The sequence below is a fragment of the Canis lupus genome, chromosome 13 (genome assembly GCF_011100685.1).
Source record: "Canis lupus familiaris isolate Mischka breed German Shepherd chromosome 13, alternate assembly UU_Cfam_GSD_1.0, whole genome shotgun sequence".
Lineage (NCBI taxonomy): Eukaryota > Metazoa > Chordata > Mammalia > Carnivora > Canidae > Canis > Canis lupus.
The window spans coordinates 33993796-34017796 of record NC_049234.1 but is presented as its reverse complement, the minus strand read 5'-3'; the positions used below and the strand labels follow the sequence as shown (position 1 = coordinate 34017796).

Here is a 24001-nt window from a genome sequence, read left to right as displayed (position 1 = left end):
GTGTCTCTCATTAATAAATAAAATCTTTTAAAAAAATTAAAAAGTAAGTAAATCAAATAAAAGCCAACGTTCAAAGCAAGTCGCTCCAGCTCCAAGGCCCAGGGTCTGTCCTACCATCTCTTTGTGAGGCGGTTCAAACCCTGATGTTGGGATACCCATCGTTTAAATGATGTGTCACTTAAATTCCAGAGTTTCTGCAGGCAGAGATTTGTAGGCTCTTTTAAAAGTCCAGGTGGACTTCCAAGGACAGTCCAGCTTTGTGGTGGAAGGATGTTCCTGGTTCTCAGCTGTGCCCTGACATCTAGTGTCAATGCTGTGTATGACAGCTGGAAGGTACGCGCCCCAGAGATGGCGGCCTCAGCAGCTGGTCCAAAGAGCTTAACACTTGACCCCAGGCTGCATGTGTATGCGTGTGTGTCCATGTGTGTGCGTGTGCACTCGTCTTCATTACAGTGACATCAGGTAGCTACAGAACCCTTGAATAGGGAGGGAAGAAATTTACAATCAGCCCCAGCGATTGGACCCTGGGGTGTTGCTACTGGGCTTCGTTGCAGGTCTTCCGATCTGTTTTCCTTTCCATATGAATGACACCGCAATGGACGTAAATCTCACTCCTGCGACTCATGCGTACGATTGTATTGTATATCTTTATGTTTTATAAATCTTCATACCAGCTGAAGCCGAAACTTCCCTTCGGCAGCACCAGCCGGGAAGTCAACCTTGGGCTTACGGGGGCTGCCAGGGGCTGCCCTCCTCCTCTGCGCGCCAAGGTGGTGCCCTAGACTTAGGTGTGGCTGGAGGGCCACCTTTCCTAGGCCATCTGCCCCTGCAGGTTCCTCGAAGCTTCGTATTGTCCATCTCTGCCTGTGTCTGCAGAGTGCTTGGGACGGGGAACTTAACTTTGAGTCTGTGACCCCAGCAAAAGGATCCTGTCTTCCCAGAAAGACCCCAAGACAATTGCTCTCAGAGGGGGTTGGCTGTCTCCCCAAGACTCCTCTCTACAGATCTCTCACCTCTCCCTTCCCTTTCCCAAGACTATTTCCCCACTCAAAACTCTTCCTGACCTTTATTCCTTCACCATGTGCTCTGATGACACTTTAATCCCAGAGCAAAAGCATCAGCAGATAAAGAATGAATTCCCTTTCCCTCCAGGGGTTAGTGACCTTAATGTAATTTGCAATGAGGTCGTGCGATTTGCATTCCATTGTTGCAGTGTAATGAAGAAATGGAAATAAGAGTCCCATTTCCACATTAAAATAGGAATATTTATTCCCGGTCTGCTATAGTACTGTGGCTTGATACCTACTGTGTGCCAGGCCCTTGCAAAGTCTGTCTATATGGTCTGTGATCGCTTCTCCCAGGTACCCCCCCACTCCTCTGTCCCAAGGCAATTGAACTTTTTGCCCAAGGGCCTTAACCATTGGCCAGGCTGCCTGAATTGGAATTTTTTCCCCCCGACCATCAGTGACTGTGTAATTGGACAAAAGGAATTGTAATTTATATTCCGCAGGCCTGCCATGATCAGTGGATACATCCATCCACAGGACACTTAGGAGTGACCGGCACAAAGGAAGTGATGAATGGATGTCAGCTAATGCCATTAGCTAGTATCTGACTAAAGCCATTCTCTTTGAATTAGACCCAATGCCACTCTCATTTTCCCCATAGTTGTGGTAGTGAAACTAGTGTTGCTATTTTTGACAATCCGCTTCCTTGCTGGGCTTTCTGTGTCCTGTCTTGAATTGTCAAGGACAAATCAGAGGCATCTTTCATTTTTCGTTCAAGAATCTGCCAATCTTCCTGTTGCCTATAATGTAAAGACCAGACCCCTCGTTCATAGAGCATTCGAGTCCATCCATATCGTGGCTTCCCTATACCTCATGCCCACTTGACATCCTTGTTCACTCTTGCTCCAGCCACATGGGATCTAACTGATGCCTGACTAGACTATGCACTAGTTTTCTGGTCTTTGCCTTTGCTGTCTCCCTGCCTCCTATGACTCATAATCTCCTTCTCTGAAGAACCCAATTCATATTCTCTAGGATACAACCTACGTGCTTTGGGTGGGAGAGCCAAGTGCACTGTACTTTGTATGCTTCCCAATATTTTGAAAATCCCTTAGAGACAGAGACTAGTTCATTGTTATAACCGATCCCACTTGCCCTCTCCCTAACCCATGGCCTAGTATAGGGCTTTGTGCAAAGCTGTGCCAATGTTTTATTCATGGATTAAATAACATTGACACTGTGGTTTTTTCAAACCAACATAAACATCTAGTGAAAGTAATAGTCTTTGTTCTACTGCATTTCTGTTCTATTCTCAATTCATTTTATGAATACAATTCACTATGTGGCAGCCCATGGTGTTAGCTGTGGGCGCACCAATATTCATACATTATAACCCTTCTCTCTATTGGAGACAGGAAATGCACAAGTGGATCGTTGTATGGTGGTGGTGATGTGATAGTCCATGTGTGTAGAGGGGATGCTGGGAATTTGCTCAGGGGACATCTAACCTGCTGTTAGCTATGGGGAAACTCCCCCAGAGGAAGGGACATTTGCTCATCTCTCAAGATGCAAAGAATATATCCACATAAGGAAGAGACCCGTTTTTTTCCCAATCTTTGTTCTAATCTTTGACCCAGTCATAAATATCATCCCAAAATGTGAGCTGGAGATGTGGTTTGTAAGTGGTTCACTTCATAACATCCAAGAATGGTTATACTCTTTTAACTTCTATGAAAACCATTTGAAGGATTTAAAGGTTTTATTTTATTTTATTTTTTATTTTTTTAAAGATTTTATTTATTTATTCATGATAGTCACAGAGAGAGAGAAAGAGGCAGAGACACAGGCAGAGGGAGAAGCAGGCTCCATGCAGGGAGCCCGTCGTGGGATTCGATCCCGGGTCTCCAGGATTGCGCCCTGGGCCAAAGGCAGGCGCTAAACCTGCTGCGCCACCCAGGGATCCCGATTTAAAGGTTTTAAATGAAATAAAAGCCCAGTCCCCTCTTTTTGTGTTTGGTGTGCATGGAAATTGAATAACATATCAGATGGCTTTTTCAGGAGAGATATGCTAGAGATAGACATGGGAGACACTTGTTTTCTTCCAGTTATGATTTATTAGAAGGGAGAGAAAAAGAAAGATTTGGCGAGGAAGAGCTGGAGGAGGAGGGGCAGGAGGGCCAGGAGGAGGAAGAGAGAAGAGGAGACAAAAGAAAAGAGAGAACAGATGGAGAGATAGGATGAAAGAGGTAATAGTTTACCCTAAAGAAAAATAAGAGAAAGAAGGTCATGCTTTGACCCCCACCATCCTACCAGGAAGATCAGAGTGATCTGGGAACTTCTGTGGTCTGAATGCCGTGCAGGATAATTGTCCTGGTGACAGAGCTCAAGCTTGGAGGGTTTCTCTACAGAAAGCAGGACTCTGTCTTCTCCATGTGTGGCAGTTCATATCATGACTCTCCTGTGAGCTGTGTCTGTGAAGCCTGCTGGTTGCTATGAATTTGCCCATCTTAGAGTTGAGGAAAGTGAGCTTGAATGGGGGGGAAAAAAACTTAAGTATTTAAGTTCCATCATTGTCTAAGGCCTCACGGCTGGGGGTTGCCAGTGTCAAGATGAGAAAGCAGGCCTTCCTAGCTCCAAAGCTCTTTCCACACTGTAAATGCTACGTGATGTAGAGAAATTCTTTAATATTTATAAGAATTGTTAAGAACTTTTATTAAGTAAAAGACACGGGATCCCTGGGTGGTTCAGCGGTTTGGCGCCTGCCTTCGGCCAGAGTATGATCCTGGAGTCCCAGGATCGAGTCCCGCGTTGGGCTCCCTGTATGGGGCCTGCTTCTCCCTCTGCCTATGTCTATGCCTCTCTCTCTCTCTCTTTCTCTCTCTCTCTCTCTCTCTCTGTGTCTCATGAATAAATAAATAAAAATCTTAAAAAAATAAAATAAGTAAAAGGCAAATCATGAATTACAGTATTTTACAGTTTTGCATTAGTGCAAGACGATTCTGACACTGATTACCTAGTGTTAGGTCAAATAGGTTAAAGGCACAGCCTCTGATAAGACCACCCTCATATCAGACAGAAGCTTGGGGGTTCCTAGGCCATCTGCTCTCCTGACCAACTGGCTACCAATTCAGAAGGTACCACCACCCCCTCCGGTTTGATGACTTGCTAGAACAATTCCCAGAACTCAGGAAAGTGCTTTGCCTATGATTACAGTTTTAATATAAAGGATACAAATAAAAACCAGCCAAAAGAAGACACCTATATGGCAAAGTATGAAAGGGTCCCAAATATGAAGATCCCATGTCTCCAGAGCTGGTCATCCTGGTGAATCAATGTGTATTGCCCAATGGAAGTTTACTCAAGCCCAACTATCCAGTTTTTATTGGGGTTTCATTATGTGGGTATGGTTGGTTGAATCATTGGCCACATGATTGAACCACTCTTCCCAGATGTTGTACTGGTACCACCTGGCTCAAAGCCCCAACCGAATAATTGGTCTTTCTGGCATGGCAAGCCCCCATCCTGAGTCATCTCCTTAGTACAAACTATTAAAGGACTCATCATGAGTCACCTGGTTAGTATAAGCTTTTAAGGCTTGCCACCAATAACAAAGACATTTCCATCAAATGGGAAATTTCCCAAATTCAGAGGTTGTCCCCCAGGAACCAGGAGCAAAGTTCAGCCAATTTTTTTTTTATTTTTTTATTATACAGTCAGGCTTTGGGATAGTTTGTGGACATAGTTTCTTAAACTACAGTACATTTTTCTTTCTTCTTTTTGTAGGGTGCAATTTGAGTGTTTACCCTAATTTTGATGTTCCAACAAGTCCTGCAATAATGAATCTAAAAGACACAGAAGAGAACGCTATTATAAATAGAAAATCACCTTTTAGGGAAGACCTTGTCTTGCCCACCATGAAACCACTTCAGATGGACTCTGATGAGGAAGTTACTAGGTGTCCAGAGCCAGACAATAGCATAACCACACCAAAACATGTGGATGTGTGCTCCAAATCTCAGGTGTATCTGACAATTGGTGAGTTCCAGAACAAGGCAGATCTGCCTGAAGATGAATGTTGGACTGGCCAGAGGTCTGATGTTGGAACACATCCACTGGCAGATGAGGACCTGCCCAGAAGGAGTCCAGGTCCAGAGGATGGCCAGGCCCCAGTACTCACCTACATTGATGTGAAATCTAGCAATAAGAAGCCTTGCAGTGCTGAACCCACAGTGGTCATTAGTGCTCAGCATGAGAGTGGGCACTCTCAAGATAACTATGAATCAGACAGAACTGTGCCAGGCAAAGACATAGCAGGTGGAAGTCGTCCAAATGCCATCATTTTGGAGAAAACAACACTCCATGAGTTAAGTACTCTAGGAAAGGTTGCAGACCAGGAGGGCAAGGTGGTGCTGCTAAGTCTAAAGCTCATCCCCTCTGAGCCCTGTGATCCACTAAACTCCACTTTGAGGGATCCCTTGGATGTTAGGGCTTCCCCAAAGGACCCTCATGCAGAGGAACAGGAGGAAGTGTCGGTGCTCTCTGGGGTCATCAAGAGGTCCTCTTCCATCATCTCTGATTCAGGCATTGAGAGCGAGCCAAGCTCTGTTGCCTGGTCCGAGGCACGAAGCAGGGCCCTGGAGTTACCCAGTGATCGAGAAGTCTTGCACCATCTGGTTCGACGACATGCCCTGCACAGGAACTCCTTAGAGGGTGGACACACAGAGAGCAATACGAGTTTGCCAAGTGGGATCCAGGCATCTCTCACCTCCATTAGCTCTTTGCCTTTTGAGGAGGAAGAGCGGGAGTTGGCCAACACCAAGTTGACCAAGTCTGTGTCTGCACCCCAGATCAGTAGCCCAGAGGAGTCCTCTGAAGACACGGACACGATGCAGCAACGTGGAGGTCTTGCTGAAAGGTCAGCCATACCCATCAAGAGCATAGACTCCCCAGGTGCCGGGACAGACTCTTTCCCTGGGCAGGTGGTTTCAGGTGCTGACAACCAGCAGGGCCCTGGTTACATAGACATCCCCAAAGGTAAAGACAGTCAATTTGATCCTCAAGGACCTTGTTGTCTTGATGGCAGGACTGAGAACCCTCCAGACATTGAAACCAAAGGTCTTAATTTAGAAATACCACGTGTCATAGCACTTGAAAACCCTCAGAATGGATCTTGTCCTGGAGTACTAATGGAGACTCCAAAGGGCATGCCTGAAGACTTGAATGTGGAGAAAGGAGCTCTTTCCGACAGCAGCATCTCAGATGATGAGACTGTCGCCCACCATAAGGTGCCTGAATGGAGCTGTACAGCAGCCGCTAATGCCAGTGACCTGGGTTCAACAGGCGAGCAGAGCAGCTCACCTTGCATCATTGATGATGCAGCATTTAGCAAAGGATCTCAAGCTCCTCTGGAGGCCGGACATGAAGCAGGCACTGTGTGCTCCACTGTGACTCACTCCATTAACTCCCAGCTTTTAGGAACCCAAGAACCAAGGGCAGTCACTTCCGTCATGGTGTCCCACCTGACCCCTGCAGAGACCTTCACTCTGGACAGCCTGAAAGCCGTGGAGGTCGTCAACCTGTCTGTGTCTTGCACTGCCACGTGTCTTCCTTTCTCCTCCGTGCCCAAGGAGACCCCTGCCCGGGCTGGATTCGCCTCCAAACAGACCCCGTTGCCCATCACTCATCAGCCTTTGGGTTCCTTTGGAGTTGTTTCTGCCCATTCCAGCAAGTTGGAGGAAGAAGTCAGTGAAAGGATGTATAGGTAAGCTGATGGCTGGCTTACCCTCCCCAGCACAGTTTTACATTTCCCACATATTTCTCAATTTCATGCATACTATTTCAACCTTGAGATAGGAGTTATTTCCTGGTTCAGATAAAGTAATATACTTATGTCCTACAAATCAGAGATACAGAATAGTATAAGTAAAAACTATCAGTAAGCCCATCTCTCAAATACAGCCACTGCGTAAGTCGTCCTACACTTGTTTCTATTTACATCTCTATCTAGTCCTCTTATGCAAAAATAGGATAGTTGTGTACAAACTGTAAGGTTTTTTTCAACTTAATGTATTGGGAACATTTCTTTACTTGTAAATTTATTTTTGCGTTATCACTTTAATGTTTAAACCATATTCCATCATATAGATGTACCATGATTTATTAACAAACTCCTTTAAAAAGGGACATTTGAGGGGTTTTTTCCCCCAGTTTTTGTGATGATAACTCTGTTTTGAGTGTCATAATACCTCTGTCTTTGCACATTTTGAGAGGGCAGTTCTCTAAGGGCCTTTGGGCCCTTAGCAGATTTGTCTGCTCGGCCCCTTTGTGCAGGTCTTACGTGTATCAGTTCTTTTGCCATGCCAAAATCCATCCCTTAATCTTTGCCTTACATTTGCATTCATTATCGCTCCCTCATCTATAAACTCTACATTTGATTAATTATGTTATAGAATCATTTTATTACTTTTCTGCAAAATGCTGAAGAGGTACATATTAATGATACCCATGAAAGAGATTGCACAGGCAGGTAAACTTTGGGTCCCTTGCTTTATAAAGAACATTAAGTACCTATTATGCTCATGGGATCAATTTAATAATTGCAGTAGACTGCAAGCACTGCCCAATGCTTGGCTGTGGGGTCTTGGCTGTTACTGTACTTCCAGCCTAATAGGGAGACAGAAAGTGAGAGAAGTGAACAAGGGTAGTTGGGTAAACAGGAGGGTTCTTGTGTGTGTGCAGCTGAGCTGGAAATAGAAGGAACCGATCTGGCTGGGGACACCGAGTGAGCCTAGAGACGGTGGCCTGGGGGAACCTTTTAGAGGTGGCTGCCTAGCAAATATGAGACACAGTGGTGAGGATGATGATGGGGATGGTAATGGGATGGTGATGATGGTGAGAATGATGATGGTGATAAGGCTGGTAACAGATAATTTTTTTTTTACTATTTAATCAGTTTTGAGTACCATTCTAAGCATTTTTGCATAGACTATATCAATTAACACACAAAATAACTTTGTGGATTAGATAATGGTGTATTCCCCTTCTACAAATGAGGACATTCAGTGCAGAGAAGTTAAGTGGTCAGTCCACAGCTAGTAAGGGTCAAAGCTGAGATTCTAACCTTAGCAGTCAGACTCCTGAGTCTGTGCTCTTACCACCTTGTCCAATAATCAGGCAAAGATTGTGGTAACCCTGGGGAAAACGCATTTCAGAGAGATTTGAATGCACAAAGGCACCAAAATAAGCAAACTGAATTCAAGCAGGGAATCATGAGAAATGTGTTCTCTTTGGAGGTGGGGAGATGCTGCTGGGAAGTGGGTGGAGGCCAAGCCATGGTAGCCTTGTGGGCCACTTTAAGAAGCTTTCACTCTGGGGAGATCTTTTTTTTAGGATTGATGGATCCTGGGAGCTGAATGGAATCATAGAAGTCCTGCTCCATGCAGGAACCACATAGAAATCTGCAGAACCCAAACCAACAAAACTTTTCCTGGAATGCTTTCCTATCTCCTTGTTGAGAAAATGCTTCCCTCACCAGCATCTCCTGCAGCCTCCTATTCTGCCTTTGTTGCTCGCAGATACTTCCTTGTAGATATTCATCTCTCCCGCATCCCAGCCACCTCAACTCATCTCCTGCTCAACACGGCATACACAGTGTGGCTTCTGATTAATTAGTGTATTCTCCAGTTTTTATCAGGCCAAAGAAAAATTTAAAAAAGAACTGAAGATTGATGGATTTCTGTACAGTGACTTATCTGTACTAGCTTCTGATATACCGTATTTCCCACCAGAGGAAGAGGAAGAAAATTTGGAAGATGGGATTCACCTGGTAGTCTGTGTCCATGGCCTAGATGGTGAGTGCCAAAAAGGTTTCCACCTCAAAATTCTGTATTATACACAGTTTTTAACATTTATAAATTAAGTCAGGTATTCACTTAATAGTGTTATTAGCAACCATGGGATGGCAGCGTGCTAGGTCTAGGGAAATGGCCTGGCCTTGTTCCCAAGGAAGATATCTCTCTGGCACAATAATCTGTTGAGTAAATGAAATTCATAAATGAATGCAATAAAGCAGTGAAGGAATATATGGAATAAATAAATATTGGAATGAATAATTAATGAAACTAATGAACAAAAATAAAATAAAGACTGGAGTGGATAGGTGGATGGATGGATGGGTGGGTGGGTGATTAGGTGGCTGGATGGGTGGATGGATGGATGGGTGGATTATTGGGATGAAAATGTTAATGGGAGCATGAATAGAGTGTATGGGTTAATGGAACCCATGTGTCAAAAGCACAAGGGAAGAAACAGAGTGGAATGAATGCATGAATTCATTTGGAAGGGACGTGGGTTAGTGGCCGAAACTGTTTCGTTGCCTATTTTTATTCATTTCTCACTTATGAGGCAATTTTTGTATGTCAGATACTGTACCAAGTTCTGGGATTGCAGAGACCCAACATGGTTCCTGACCTTAAAAAATTCTTAATTTTGTGAGATCGGCAAATATGGACTGAGAGCTGAATGCTACAAAAGAACTATCTACCAGTCCTGTAGAGGTCCAGGGGAGGAGAGAAGGGAGCAGGAAGGGCTCCTGCTTGTCCCACTCTCCAAAGGACCTAGTCCCCACTGTCAGATTTCTTAGGGTTTCTCAGTCAGTCCAAAATCTCCGTAAGATACGGAACTTAGCTCTGCCAGAAGATCTTGAGGTCCCAACTCAGCCTGGACCAAAGTCAAACCCTTAGTCCTCTTTCCCCTTGTGAATTCCAGCCTCACCCTAACTGGTTAAAGACAGCAATCAGAGCAGCTGGAGATACAGGGCATCTGAGTTCTCCTCAAGCTCAAGTTTACATCATAATTGATCTGCAAACTGGAATGTGGAACATGATTTCTGGAAAAGTCTTCACATCCACTTTATATGGACTCCAATGCATAACTAATGTCAGATAAAGGAAAGGACTTCTTTAGGCCTTCCTGGGTGATGAGTGGCAAAACCTGTGGTCACAGTCTTCTGGTGATAAGTTATTAGGGAGTGGTGGTGTGCTATGCTTCCAGGACACAATGTTCTTAATTCCCAATCCAGGGGCTAATGCATGTAATTGTCTGGCTTTATGCCTTGGAAACCGGGACACTCAATCAACAGGTCTATTTGGTCAAGTGTCAAATAATCCAGTGGTAAATAATACATTCTAGATGAAGAAGAGGAGGAAGATGAGAAAGAGCAGCAGCAATGGCATATCTGTCACCAGGGGCCAGGCACCATTCTAAATGCTTAACATATATTAATGTCAATGATCCTCACAATAGCCCTGCAAAGTAGGTGGTATTATGGTCCCATTATAACTGGGGAAACTGAGTAAAAGGGCAGCTAACTAACTTGTGTAAGTTCCCTTAGTTAATGTGGTTGAGCCAAGGTTAAAACCCAACTGACAGACTCCCAAGACCAGGGTTTCATTCTGCCTTATGCCAACAAATTCATCTCTTTCCCCATCCAAACCTTCATCCCCATCGCTGTTTGAGTCATCTGTTAAAAATCTTACCAGATCTGGTCATGCCAGTCTGTTACCAAAAACCTTTTTTTGTAGCTCTCAGAAAATAAAATAAGCCTTTTAGAAAGCTCCTGTATTCTAACCTTCCCCACTATCATCTCCTCCCCTTTCGCTCCTCTCATTATATCAACTCTGCGTCTTTCTCAGGGACGTTTGCCATCTCACACCATTGTGCCTAGGGACCCCAGGCTTTCTCTCTCTGGTGAGTTGTCCCCACTCAGCATTGACATCAGTGCTTCCAAGGCCCAACAGTCCGCATATCTTTCCCTAATTTTACCCCACCCAGGTACCAAGTACTAGGATTTCAAAATTTGTACTGAAATTGGAATACTTTTTGAATAATTTATTTAAAAAAAAAAGAAACCTCAAATCACTACCACAAATGAAATACTAGAACCAGTTGGCCAGCAGGGAGTGTAACACTAAAAATAATTACAGTGATATGAAAATAATCCTCTTGAAGTTTGGCCCAACTGTCAGAAGACTGGGCTTGAGGCTCATTTTCTTTCTTAAAAAGTAAGAAGCTAATGAAGACATACCTGTGGAGTTTGTTTTTGTTTTGATTTATTTATTTTAGAGAGAGAAAGCAGGGGGAGGGCCAGCAGAGAAGAATCTCAGACTCCTCACTGAGTGTGGAGCCCCATGTGGAGCTCCTTCTCATGACCCGAGCTGAAATCAAGAGTCAGATGCTCAACTGACTGAGCCGCCAAGGCGCCCCTGAAAACATACTTGTTTTTAACTGGGACTTCCAATCAGCAGTGCTGCAAGAAAGACAAAGAATGACCTTCTCACTCATCAGCGTGATGTACTTTCAATGTAGGTGCGATGGAAAACTTAGCATCATGTCACTCATGAGTAGTGTGCTCCTCCTACTTATCTGATATTACATTAAAATGAGAAAGACTCTCCATTTCTTCATGAAAGTGAGAAGTCTTGTCAGGCCATGGACTTTTATTTTTGTCCACCATGTATGTTGAGCAAGGAGGTTATAAAGATGGAGCAGCCTCATCCATCTCTGAGCTGTGTCAGAAAACAGAGCTGTCAATTACGGCATTATCACCTGGGCATAAAGTCATCAAAGAGACAACCAATATCACGCGTAGGTGCTTTTGAAGGTTGTTTCTCTGGTTCAAGGTACATATATATCCAGACTCTATAGAGTTGTACTAGACCCACTTGTTCTGATGTCACTTCCAAGGATATAACTATATTAACAGAGAACTAAAGAAGTTAATAAGAGTTAATGAATATTCACACAACTCCTCATGATGTGCCAAAATCCGAAGATTGGTATTCTTGTAAATGGTCTCAATGTAACACCTTATCAAATGGTATTTTCTGAGAAAGTTTCAAGTTGCAGAGCGTTCTCTCTTGCTCAGTAGCTGAAGGAGAGGGGCCACCAATGCTCCTTATTTAGACTCACTATGCTAAATATAAACACTCGCTACTTTTCTTTTAAGGCCAGGTCCTGGAAGGTCAGTAGGTTGCTTTAAATAAGAACAACAGCAGGACCAAAGAGCCTAATTTATTATCAGAAATGAACAGAAAGAATAAAATTTAACTTAAAAACACAAAATAGAAACCTTGCCCATAATAACACGAGCATTTTGTGACTGTGACTCCACAAGTTTTGGGCATGTGCTCTACTGGGCCACCATCGCATGAGGTGTTTGGGTATATCGGGTCATCCTTAATGGTTAGGGATACCCTCAAATGCCTGTAGTTCTCCCAAATTCCATGTGGCATTTCCACCATCTTTTGAGTCAGTTGTTAGTTTCAGGAAGAATGATAAAAGTTGTTTGTAAATGATATCACTTCTAAAGATATAGCTTATGGTTATAGCACTGTAAGTAATATTGTTTACGAACTACTTTGAAACTCTGGTTGTTTGGTAAAGTAGGTTCCCTGTCTGTCCAATAAGTAGCTTCTAACTCTTGACTCTACAGGGATCCATCTGAGGAATAGGTCAAAAATTCAGGAGGATGCAACTGAACCCTAGAGCCTACATGAAGTGTACACTTAACCATCCTTGAATAAGAAGCTTTTGGGGTTATAGCGGATCCATTCTCCACATGATTTTTACTTCAGACACTACAAGGATGCTCTTCTATGAGCAGTGGCCTCTTAGATTCCTCAGCTGTTACTCCTCCATCCTGGTGGTCACTGTGGAGCAGATGGCATCCATGGAGCTGGCACATTCATAACTCCTGGTCCTAAGGGCAGTTATTTTATTGCACAAACCTGTGCCCTAACTGGCCCATCTGAGGGGCTTGATGGCTGCTTGTAGGTAGCAGAACTAGTCTTTTTATTAATCAGGAAATTGAAGATGGGACATGACATGTCAGTTACGCCATGTCAGCCATCAAGTGGTACCATATGCAGAATGTCCTCAGTGAACAGAACTGGCTGTGGAAGAGGAGGAGGCAGTGTGCTTGCAGCTGTGTGTGGAATGTTCATGAACCACATGTTTGTAGATCAGTGAGTACGTCCAGGGAGATAGGACTACTAGAAAGGTCCTGACCTTGTGCCAGGGTGCCAGGGGATAGGGCTTGAGGGGGTGGAGCGTAGGACCACTAGGTTGGATTTGTTTTCATTGTTTTTATTATCTGCTTAACTAAAAAAAAAAAAAAAGAAAGAAAAGAAAAGAAAAGAAAAAAAGAAAAATGGGAGAAGAGGGAGACCTAAATCCCTCATGTGTCCATTTTCATATAAGTAACTATGGGTCTGGGGTGGGGTTATCTGTTGTTTTTAGGGAACAGTGCAGACCTCCGCCTGGTAAAGACTTTCATAGAACTGGGGCTTCCTGGAGGAAAGCTGGACTTCCTAATGTCAGAGAAGAATCAGGTATGACGACAAAAACATCAGAATTGAGAGAATCCCTGAGTTGTGTCTACAAGAGCCTCCTAAAGCCACCCTGATAGTTTGTGGATGCTCAGATAGAAGGGGACCTCGCCAAAGAACACTCTTCAGGCACTTAGATGGTCTGGAAAGAAAAGACTCATTGTTTCCTTTTGGGGAGGGTTAAGAAAGAGTAAGATGTAAGAATATGTGGGTCAGGTGGCCGGGGCCCCAGGGTAGGTGGAAGCTCAGAGCATAAATGATCTGGGTGTCCATGCATCTCTACTAGGTTAAGGGCACTGTCATAGGCATCATCTAGCCCCTGTCATGCAGCTCCCATGGCAGAAGGATATGACTGAGGTACCATAGGGATGACTTGACTGGGTCTTGACAGAGATAATGAACTGATGTCTGTGTGTGTGGAATGGTCACTCAAGAATGATTACATTCCACAACATGTTGTCATTACTGCTTAAAATTAAACCTCATAAACATGGATTTCTAGTACATCCCTTTAGAATTACATCCCCTGGCTGGGGAGTTCTTGGTACCTTTTTAAACCTACTGTGTCTTCCAAACATTTCTCATTAAGGTCAACTCAGGCCTTAAAATGACTACCAATTATTCAATAAATCGTGTTAAATTCACAGAAATGCTGAAGAGACAGCGTCTGAGAGGCTAGAGGGTAGTGAACACAGCAGCATCTGTCTTAGATGTGTTGTAAATAGTTTACCCAAGCCTTACACTGGTGTGAGGAGTAGGCTGCATGCTTCTCTGCAGGGCTCAGGAGGAGGCAGGCTCGCCCCAGGGAAGAGAAGCTGCCCTCACAGGGCCTGCTGGTCTGCAAGCACGGGTCTCTCTAACTCCATGGACACTAAGAAAGTGACCAGTGCTGCATCCCTGCAGTGCCCTCAAGGACCACTGTGTGGCAGGTGACAATGAGCCACAGGCCTTCTTTTTGCTCCTTCTTTCCACCCTCATGAATATTCATGAGGCCTCTTGTCCAACTTTGTAGCTTGGCTCTTGGCATAGTTCCAGGTAGCCCACAACACTGTAGGACAACTCCACTTATGAGAAAGTGTTTTTTATCTTGACCCCAAATCTCTCTCCCTGTGGTTTCGGTTTCCAAAAGTTCATCTTTGAAGTTATATACACCAATGCAGTATGTCTTTCCCATGTCTGCCCTTTCAGATTTTCAAAGTCATATATGATGTTTCTCCTCATCCTTTTATGCCTGTATCCTCTGACCACCCCTGCTGAGTTACGGATGGCTTTGGATCCTTCTCTGGACATGGCCTGCTAGTGCAGTCCCAAAGCTGTGCTGGAGGAAGAGCATGGGCATGGGTGTGAGTCCTGGTGGCATGGGCTTCCGCTTGAGCCTGTTTCCTTCTGGTGCAGTGGGGCCAGGAGTCCACAGGCACATGAAGCCCCTGGCACATTATGACCTGTTGGTAGATGCTGTGTGCGTGTTGCTCTTGTCCACCTGCTTCTCCCATTGGTTTCCAGCCAGCCTCCTGACTGAGGATTCTCCAGTGTCTTAGAGCCCCTATCTATGGGCCCCTCTCCTTGGTGCCGAACCCTCATCTGTTACCCCAACATCAGGCTCAGGTGTCCTCCCAGAATGTTCCGCCATGGAAGAAGGTGGGCTTGTACACAGAGCCTGGTCTCACTGTGACCCCACCCAACACCCATTCCCTCTCTCTTCTTCCAGATGGACACATTTGCAGATTTTGATACCATGACGGATCGGTTGTTGGATGAAATCATTCAGCACATCCAGTTGTACAACCTCTCCATATCCCGAATTAGGTAAAAGGAATCCACAGGTAGTTAATGCTGGGGGAACAGGGTGATATTTCTGGGTGTTGACTATATACAAGTTCAGCGTGATGCCTTCTGTCTACCACCTTCCTAAGCTAACTTGTTGCTTACTGGTTAGGTGACTTTCAGAGCAGAAGCAAGTGGAGACAGGAACATTTCATAGCTCAGTAGGAGGGGATTGGACCTCAGAAATCCTGAGGTTTGGATTGCTTTTCAAATACTCCTGTGTTAGAGTCCGAGGACTGACTCCACCATGCAGCCTGTCTCAGGCTTTCCAAACCTCTGAGCCTCCATTTCTGCACCTGCTGGGTGAGACGAGCATTGATATCAGTCCTTCTACTCCAAAATTAGCTTGGCTGAAATGTTTCCTGATTAAGGTGATAGTCTATGGCTTGCATTTTCTTTAGCATGCAGTATGTGGACATGGTGGTGAGTCCACATGTATCAGTTGTTTGAGGCCCCCAAGATAAATTATAAGTTCTTTATTTTACAAATGAGAAGTCAGAGGCCTATGGAGATGAGGTTGAAAAGCGAGGTAAAACAATTTCATAGACAAACGTTTGTTTCCTTTCTTGGCCTGTTTTGTGTTCACCATGAGCAGAGCTATGGACCTCTCATGTGGTAGGGTTTCCATAAACAGGCACTCAACTTGAAAATAATGATGTGTTGGATCCTCAGATGTGTGAGTTGTTGTGACTGAAGCAGAGCATACGAGGGCGTCCAGCAGCGTGGGCTGGCAGTGGGCAACTCCATACATTTGTAATGATGATGGGCAAGGAATAAAATCACAGAGGGAGTCAGAAGTCAGGTCATGAACAGCCAAGGAAGTGGGGTTTCACCCTGTAAATGACCAGGACCCCCAGGTGGCCAGAGATGAGACACAGAGCACAGGCAGGGCTGCTCTAACAATACAGAGCCTGGCCACACACCCATGTTTCTTCTGATCACACTGGGTGGCAGAGGCCTGGTGCCCCGGGTCTCCATCTCAGGCTCACTGTGACCAGAGTCTGGAAACCCAATGAGGGTGGGTTGGAAGCCCTCTTTGTCAGATCTCCCGAGTTGGGGTGGAGGAGGGCGGCGACCCCTCAGTGCTCCCGAACATAGCAGCTGGCCTCCCGCAGCCACACTCACGTGTGTGACTTCTGTCCTAACAGCTTCATTGGCCATTCCCTCGGCAACATCATCATCCGGTCGGTCCTCACACGGCCCCGGTTTCGGTATTACCTCAACAAACTCCATACATTCCTGTCGCTGTCTGGGCCTCACCTGGGGACCCTGTACAACAACAGCACGCTGGTCAGTACAGGTAAGACTCCTCCAAGCCCATCACTCATCACAATCCATTTGGAGTGGAGAAAAGATGAAAGCAGAAGCAGGTTCTTGGTGGAATCCTATGGCGTTGGAGCCTCTCCTAGCGTGGGATGCTAACCGAAGACCTGGGTCTTACAAAGAGGGCCTCTCTTGTGTGAGTCCAGTGAGGTCAGACTAGATGTCACCCAAGACCTTGTCTGGGAATGGAAGGCTGATGCCCTGGGGTCCTGGCTGGACAAGACCACATAGGTGGCACCTTCGCTCAGCCCGTAGCAATGGGCTTTGAATCATATCATTGCCAGGGCAAGCCTGTGGCCAAGTTCTGACCCCACACATGTAGGGACAACTCTGGACAAGATGGTTTAATCTCCCTGCTACTTAGTTTCCTTATTTTTAAAACAGAGCTAATGTCTGTATGTATGTCTGTGTATATGTATGGATACATTTATGATTTTTAAGCATAGGTATGTGTGTACCTGTGCATGTCTATAAATGTGTCCATCAGATCCGTGTGTGTATCCGAATTGTTGAGGATTAAGCAGGAGAAGGCAGAAAGAAGTTGACTACAGTTATGAGACGTCAATCATAGCGGGATTCTATACTTCTTGCTGGAACGAAATGACACGACCCATAGCTTTGAGACTTTCAGAATTCCCTCTGTCAGGTTAGGGACACTATGGAGTGTAAGGAAGCAAAGCTCAAGGAATCTTGAGCAATCTCAGACAATGAACAGAATTTCCAAGACAGTGAGTTGGTGGGACAAGTTTTTTGTGCAGAAGAAAACAGTAGGTGTGACAACATAGAAGCGTGGCATAATCGGTAGACCACAGGTGGCTCTTTGTGACAGAAATATAGGATGAGCTAGAGGGGCAGGAGGTAGCAGTGAAGCTCTCAGCAAAAGCCTGATGATGAAGGGCCTCATGTGACGTGATGGGGTTAGAGGAACCTGCAGGCCGCATGGGTACTACCCAGGTGCTGGTATCTGTAGGAGCACCATGGCTGGCAGATGGCAGCCCACCGGGGGCATCAGGTCACATATAGTAAGAACTGGTTTCTTTTTTTTTTTTTTTTAAGATTTTATTTATTTACTCATGAGAGACACAGAGAGAGAGGCAGAGACACAGGCAGAGGAAGAAGCAGGCTCCCTGCGGGGAGCCTGATGTGGGACTCAATCCCAGGACCCGGGGATCACGACCTGTGGCAAAGCCAGATGCACAACCACTAAGCCACTTGGGTGTCCCAAGAACTGGTTTATTGAATCATACTCCTAACAAAGACTTCAGTGGTCCCCGGTTGCCCTAACCACCTTTCTGTTATTTTAAGGACATCATTTGAAACGTTGATCGTAATGAATGGAGGACCGTCCCTTTGCCAGTGTCTCTGTCCTCACAAACCAGGGAAGCCATCGTTGGGCAGCTTTAAATGATTAAACCACACTGAACTTTTTTCACACTTGTCATCTTGCGACATTACAAAAAGTTCTGTATTATATCCGTTTCCTTGCATTTTTATCAAGCTCACTTTTGTCACAGTGGCGCCATACTCGTCAGCGTTTCTGAGATCCAGATACCTCTTGGTCATATCCAACCGAGGTCAGGTTGGACTCTGACTCAGAAGTCTGCTTTCGGTTCTTCCACGCACTGTGTGGATCTGTAAGGAACGTTCATACACTGGCTTTATATTTGGGATTGTTTCCTTAGGCTAGACTTATGAGAGGACGTCGAATAGGTCAAAGGGTACAGAGGTGTCCTGACTCCTGAAGCCAGCCGCCGTGTCATTTTGCAGGATGATTTTATATCCTTGCCACAAATACATGAGACAGATTTTCCTCCAGCTTCCCAATAATTTGCCCCAGCGTCTACTAGTCTCTTATTTTAAAATTAACTAAAAAATCTCAGTTTCAGATCAATCTCTCTTTTTGGCTTCCTTTATGTTATATTTTGATTTTTGTTTTGTTTCTTTTTGGCCTTTCTAGGTTTGTGGCTCATGCAGAAATTAAAGAAATCTGGGTCCCTTCTGCAGTTGACCTTCAGGGATAACGCTGATCTGCGCAAATGTTTCCTCTACCAACTAAGCCAGAAAACAGGTGAGTGCCCTCCTTGGCAGCAGGCTGCTGTGGCCACGAGCATGAGCTGGAGGTCCAGCCCTGAGACCCAGAACCACTCCATCAGGGCGCCGATGCACGCAGGGAAGGGTAAGGTCAGGGGGTACTGCGTGCCCAGGCTCTTCAGCTCCTAGGGAGGCACCGGCTACCCAGGAAACCAGCTGCTCCCAAGAAAGGGTGTCACAGATGTGCCAAGGTGTGCGTAGAGGTCATCTGCCCACATGAAAGCTGTAGCCTCTACTTCCTGCCAGGCTTTCCATGCCCTGATCGTGAATGAGCCCTGGGTCTGCGAGCCCACTCACTGCTCCTTCCCAAGTACAGATCCGCCCACTGAAAGGGCAGGTGAGCACCGTCCATTTAGGTTGACACCATAGCAGGGAGACAGGGGTCCTTCCCAGCAGGGCAGAGGTCACGCTTTCATGGGAAGTGTCGGAGCCCCTGCCTGTGTTGTGAAAATGAGCAGAGGACAGCAGGGGTCTGTCTGTGTGTCCACTGAGGGAGCAGAGAGGTGACCGGCCGAGCAAACCCACTGGCCCAGCCTCTGTCCCATGTCACCCTCTCCATCATCCCGTGAACACCGCCCCTGCTGACATCTCTGCACCTCTCTGAATGTGAGGCTCCGGGCAAGCCCTGACCCAGCATGTCCCTCTGCACCAAGCTGAGCTTTCAGGATTCCCCCACCTAACCCCAGGCGGATAAGAGGGAGGAGGACTATGCAGAGAGGAGTCTGGAGAGCACTGTGGTCACCACCGAGAGCTTGGGAGCTGGGGCAACCATGCAGAGCTGTCCTGGCATGGGGAGAGGGCTGGTGTTTAGAGCCCTGGTCAGTGAGGCAGCCTGGACCCCAGCAGGTGGTCTCGGGATGTGGTGGAGAGGCACTGGGGGCAGTGTGGGCAGCAGGCCCAGGGTGGGGTGCAATGCAGGGTCTCTGTCTGTGGCCAGTGCTGGGCTCTGAGGACGTGGGAACACGCAGTGCCCTCCAACCCCTCTGTCTCAGCGCCGGGGACGGGCTGCAGACAGGGAAGCGCGCTCAGGGGCTGTTTTCATCCAGTGGTGACGGGAGGAGCACTGCAGTTAGGAGCTGTCCCCATGAGAAGGAGGAGCAGAGTCCTGGCTTTATTCCTTGGGGATCCTTAGCGCTGGCCACGCAGAAAGGCCCCGTCATCAGCTGCATGTTGCTCACCTCTCCCTCCTGAGAGTAGCTTGCTCCTGTGTCCTTAGCTTCTCTGACGGCCTCCCCTTCTCCCTGAGGCAGGGACAGCAACAGTGTCGCAGCCAGCTGGGCTCCCCGCCTTTCCCCTCTGCAGGATGAGTCCACACTGCCCTGTGCAAACCCGGGGCTGCACCTGGTTTGCACACAGGTAAGGACCTGGTGAAAAGCTCCCTCCTGGCTCGTTGCAGGTCTGCAGTATTTCAAAAATGTCGTGCTGGTGGCTTCTCCCCAGGATCGCTATGTGCCATTTCACTCCGCCAGGATCGAAATGTGTAAAACTGCCCTCAAGGACAGACACACAGGTAAGCCACATTTCATGTCTCCTTTTTAACCGACTTTCTGATAAAAAAAAAAAAAAATGAGTGCTGGGTGATGGGCACGAAGGAGGGCAGCGATGGGCCGAGCACCGGGTGTTACGCGCAATCTAATGAATCATTGAACGCTGCGTCCGAAATGAACCATGTACTTGTATGTTGGCAAATTGAGCTTCAGGAAAGAAATACAAATAAAGAAAAATAAAAAGCACAAGTAAAATTCAGGAAATTGCCGATGCCCACGAGGGCGCCCGGGGACAGGAACCGGGACACCCCGGGCTTTTCTCTAGATCCCGCTGGCCTGACTTCACCTCCTCCCCTCCCTCCCTCCTCCCAGGGCCCGTGTATGCGGAGATGATCAACAACCTCCTGCGCCCTCTGGTCGAGGCCAAGGACTGCACTCTGATCCGCCACAATGTGTTCCACGCCTTGCCCAACACTGCCAACGCGCTGATCGGCCGAGCCGCCCACATCGCCGTGCTGGACTCCGAGCTCTTCCTGGAGAAGTTCTTCTTGGTGGCGGGGCTCAACTACTTCAAGTAGCGGCCTGGGGGCTGGGCCAGAAGCTCTGCGACCCCGGGAGCGCGTTAGCGGAGACATCCTTGGTGGCCCTCCGCCACTCCAGGCGGAGCTCAGAGAGGAAGGCGCCGTGGCCGGGAGGGTGGGGTGGGGCCGGCCATTCCAGGTGCTTCCATTTCGGAGATTTGGGAAAAGCTGAACCGGTCCGGTAGTGTCACCGACAAGACTTTGTCCGAACCTGTCCAGCCACCTGGAGTCTCTTTCAAGATGCTTTCTAGGGAAAATATGACAAAATAAAGAAACAGAATACTTGGACCTGGTGAGCCCACCTTTTACCTACCCCTGGCTCACAGAGATTGCTCCAGTGTTACTAGGTCTGTCTGGTATGTTCCTAGCTCATAGCTTTATCATTCTGATTAAATTAAGTGCATACAAGCATTTCAGAACTCAGGTTAACCTCTGTGTGGAAGTGGAACGTCTTTGTGTAAATATAATCCTTACTAGATTCAAATGTGCCACTTGTGCAAGACAATGTGATGCCCACACGATCATTCTCTCTCATGTTTTCTCAACAAGGGGCAAAGGAATGCTTTATAAACTCCGATTCTCTTTCATTAACAGCAGTGGGTGGGGTAGGGTATGGGATTTAAGGTACGGGGGCCGGACAAAGGCGATGCTCTTGGGAAATGCAGGTTTGTTACAAAGAAAAACAACTAGAAGGAATGTGGTGGGGATGAGTTGCTTCACCCACTCCTCCAGACTGTCTATGCAGAGCCCTGGCCCACAGATTATTTCTGTGATTGCTTAAATCTCTGTCTGTAGTCGGGAAAACGGACTTAGATCAAACCTAGCAGAAGGGGGCACTGAGGTTGATGCATGCATGTGAAGCTCCTGCTGAAATTCTTCCAAAGAAATGCTACGTTAGCATCTGATGCAATTGCAAAAAAAAAAAAAAAATACAAATACAAATAAAACCATTAACATGGCCAGCTGCTTCTCCTCTCCGTGGAAGGAGAAACATCTAAACGGAGGAGTGCTGGATTAAACCTCAGGGGAGCTCTAAGAAGGTGCTGGTTATCTTTCAATAGAAATGTCTTCTTGCCTTAGGAAAATAAAGGGCTAGGAGAGGTCACCATTGATAAAAACCAATAAATGGCAGGGACGACAGTGAGATCAGAGAGGAGGACAGCAGCCAGATTGAGGACCCAGCTCAAATTGTTACTGGTAAGTCACATAAGGGAAGTTTTGGAAATTGCCAGGGTATTTGATAGGGTTCCAGAGACTGAGCCCACTCTTGGCCTAAAGGAAGCCTGGAGAATCACCTAGTCACACTGAAGGAATGGGTGAACCAGGAAGGTAGGGATGACTCACCCGAGAGACCCATCTTCAGGAAGCAGAAGCTCCCATTTCTGCAGACTCCCCTCCTAACCTGCAGAAACTAATCTGCCACCAGGTTCCTGGTCTCAGCGCCTGGACCGAGCCCTTTGGTCATCAGTGCCATGGTCTTAAAACCAAGTAAATCTTGGCCCATCTGAGAATTTCAGTCCTCCCGTGTTAACAATGGGACTTTGCAGAAACAAGCGCAGACCGTGAGAGACCAGTGCAGGTAGGCAGCTTCGCAGGATGGTAGACTGGTGGGTTTCTCATGAAAGAAGGTGGGGGCGGAGTTGAATGAGCCCCAAAGGCAGACTTCCACACGGTGGAGTCAGAGTTTCTCTGTGGGACTTCTGCAAACTTTCATTTTGTCCTAGGCCTAACCCATATGGGATCAGTTAAGTCCTGTGGGTATTTTTCCAAGTTCTCGATGTGCGTAGACTGGTTGCTCGTGAACACCGAACGCAGTATAACCCAGGAGGAATGGGTTCCTGCAGTGGAGCCCATGACGTTGTGTTTCCTGGTCCAGGCGAGTGTTCATGCTCAGTGCGGGACCATACGTTTGTAGCAACTTCTCCTTTTTTGGCCAAACGAGGAGCCCTGCCCCTCTGATGAGAGCATTTCATTTTGTGTTTCCGATACCCATCAGCAAAGTTTGTCATTCCTCGGTCACTTGAAAGACCGTGTAGCCGGTGGTTATGGAGCCAGGGTGAATCCAATGACCATCGTCTTTTCCAATAACCGGATGCCATTTTTAACTTCAATATGCTGTCTGGACATAGTGAGAACTAATGGCAATAAACGTCCAGCTGCATGGTGCACCCCTTTTTTATGGGGGTGATCTGCTGTCTTTGTAAACCCTCTCTGGCCTCTGAGCATCTATTCTATTGTGTAGAAAGTACATCTCTATATTGTAAATAAGAGTGTCCAGTGTTGCGTGTCATGCCTCATTTGAAAAGGCTTTTTTATGTCTCTTTCTATTGAAGTATAGATATCTAATATATATACATAAATATATATATATATAATGTAAAACAGGGACATTATATTATTTATTATAAAATTATAAACAAAATGCCTGCCAAGATAATGGTCTAGTATGTTTTCATTCTTAGCATAACTTTTGTGGGGTTTTTTTTTGTTTTGTTTTTATGGTTAAGTTTCTCAGAAGTAGGTAGAAATAAAAATTGCTACTGTTGAGATTGATTGGAATCCATTGTTCACAAGCCAAATTCATCCAAGAAGTGGATGTGAACTTAAAGTCACCTGGTGGCTAATCTAATGGCGCGAAGGCAGGTTGAAAGCGCTGGAGTGCTATGAGCCTGGGGAGAGGCTGGAGAGAGGGGAGGCTCCTGCTGGCACCCACGGTCCACAGGTGTTTGCCGAGCGACTTCCCTCCATGCCAGATGGGAGCACAGGGATGGAGGGCACAATCCCCGCCACAAAGATCACAAGGGAGAGGCAGCCTTGTTAGGACGATCTGATGGAAGGAGGGCTTTGGCGAGGCCCCGGGGCAGGTGCAAGTGCTGCTGGAGGCCCATCATCCATGCCCTGCAGAAGGCTGTGAGCAAGATATTTGCTTTGCATAGCGTGTCACCACCAAGGGCACTCGTCCATCAGTTCATCAATCCATCCATCCATCCATCCATCCATCCATCCATCCATCCATCCATCTATTAATTCATTAGTTCATTCATCCATTCAGCAAATATGTATTGAGGGACTGCTGTGCCAGGGATGTACAGGTAAGAGTGAGTGGCTTGCAGCCCAGTCCCAGATGGGAAAGTGAAGGAGGTCGGCGCCACCCAGGAATAGGGATCGGAGTGTGCTCAGAGGAGAGACACCCAGCCCACACTGGAGATGTGCAGGGTCAGGAGAGGCCTCTGCAAGAGAGTCCACGGCCACACACCAGGACTGAGTCAGGGCTGGCCTGGTGAAGGTCGGTTGTGGGGAAC

General features: G+C 46.5%; 1 protein-coding gene across 3 annotated transcripts in view; it reads left to right on the top strand.

Annotated features, from left to right (window-relative positions):
• FAM135B (family with sequence similarity 135 member B) overlaps nucleotides 1–23244 on the top strand; it is a 277653-nt gene extending 254409 nt beyond the window's left edge. For all 3 annotated transcript variants that reach the window (XM_038555598.1, XM_038555597.1, XM_038555599.1), the window contains 8 exons: nucleotides 4791–6768; nucleotides 8691–8857; nucleotides 13305–13396; nucleotides 15102–15199; nucleotides 16366–16517; nucleotides 18498–18608; nucleotides 20028–20141; nucleotides 20491–23244. In XM_038555598.1, the coding sequence (XP_038411526.1) occupies nucleotides 4791–6768; nucleotides 8691–8857; nucleotides 13305–13396; nucleotides 15102–15199; nucleotides 16366–16517; nucleotides 18498–18608; nucleotides 20028–20141; nucleotides 20491–20696 (2918 nt within the window). In that variant the 3' untranslated portion in view covers nucleotides 20697–23244. The remainder of the gene's footprint in view (nucleotides 1–4790; nucleotides 6769–8690; nucleotides 8858–13304; nucleotides 13397–15101; nucleotides 15200–16365; nucleotides 16518–18497; nucleotides 18609–20027; nucleotides 20142–20490) is intronic.
• Nucleotides 23245–24001: the final 757 nt, after the last annotated feature.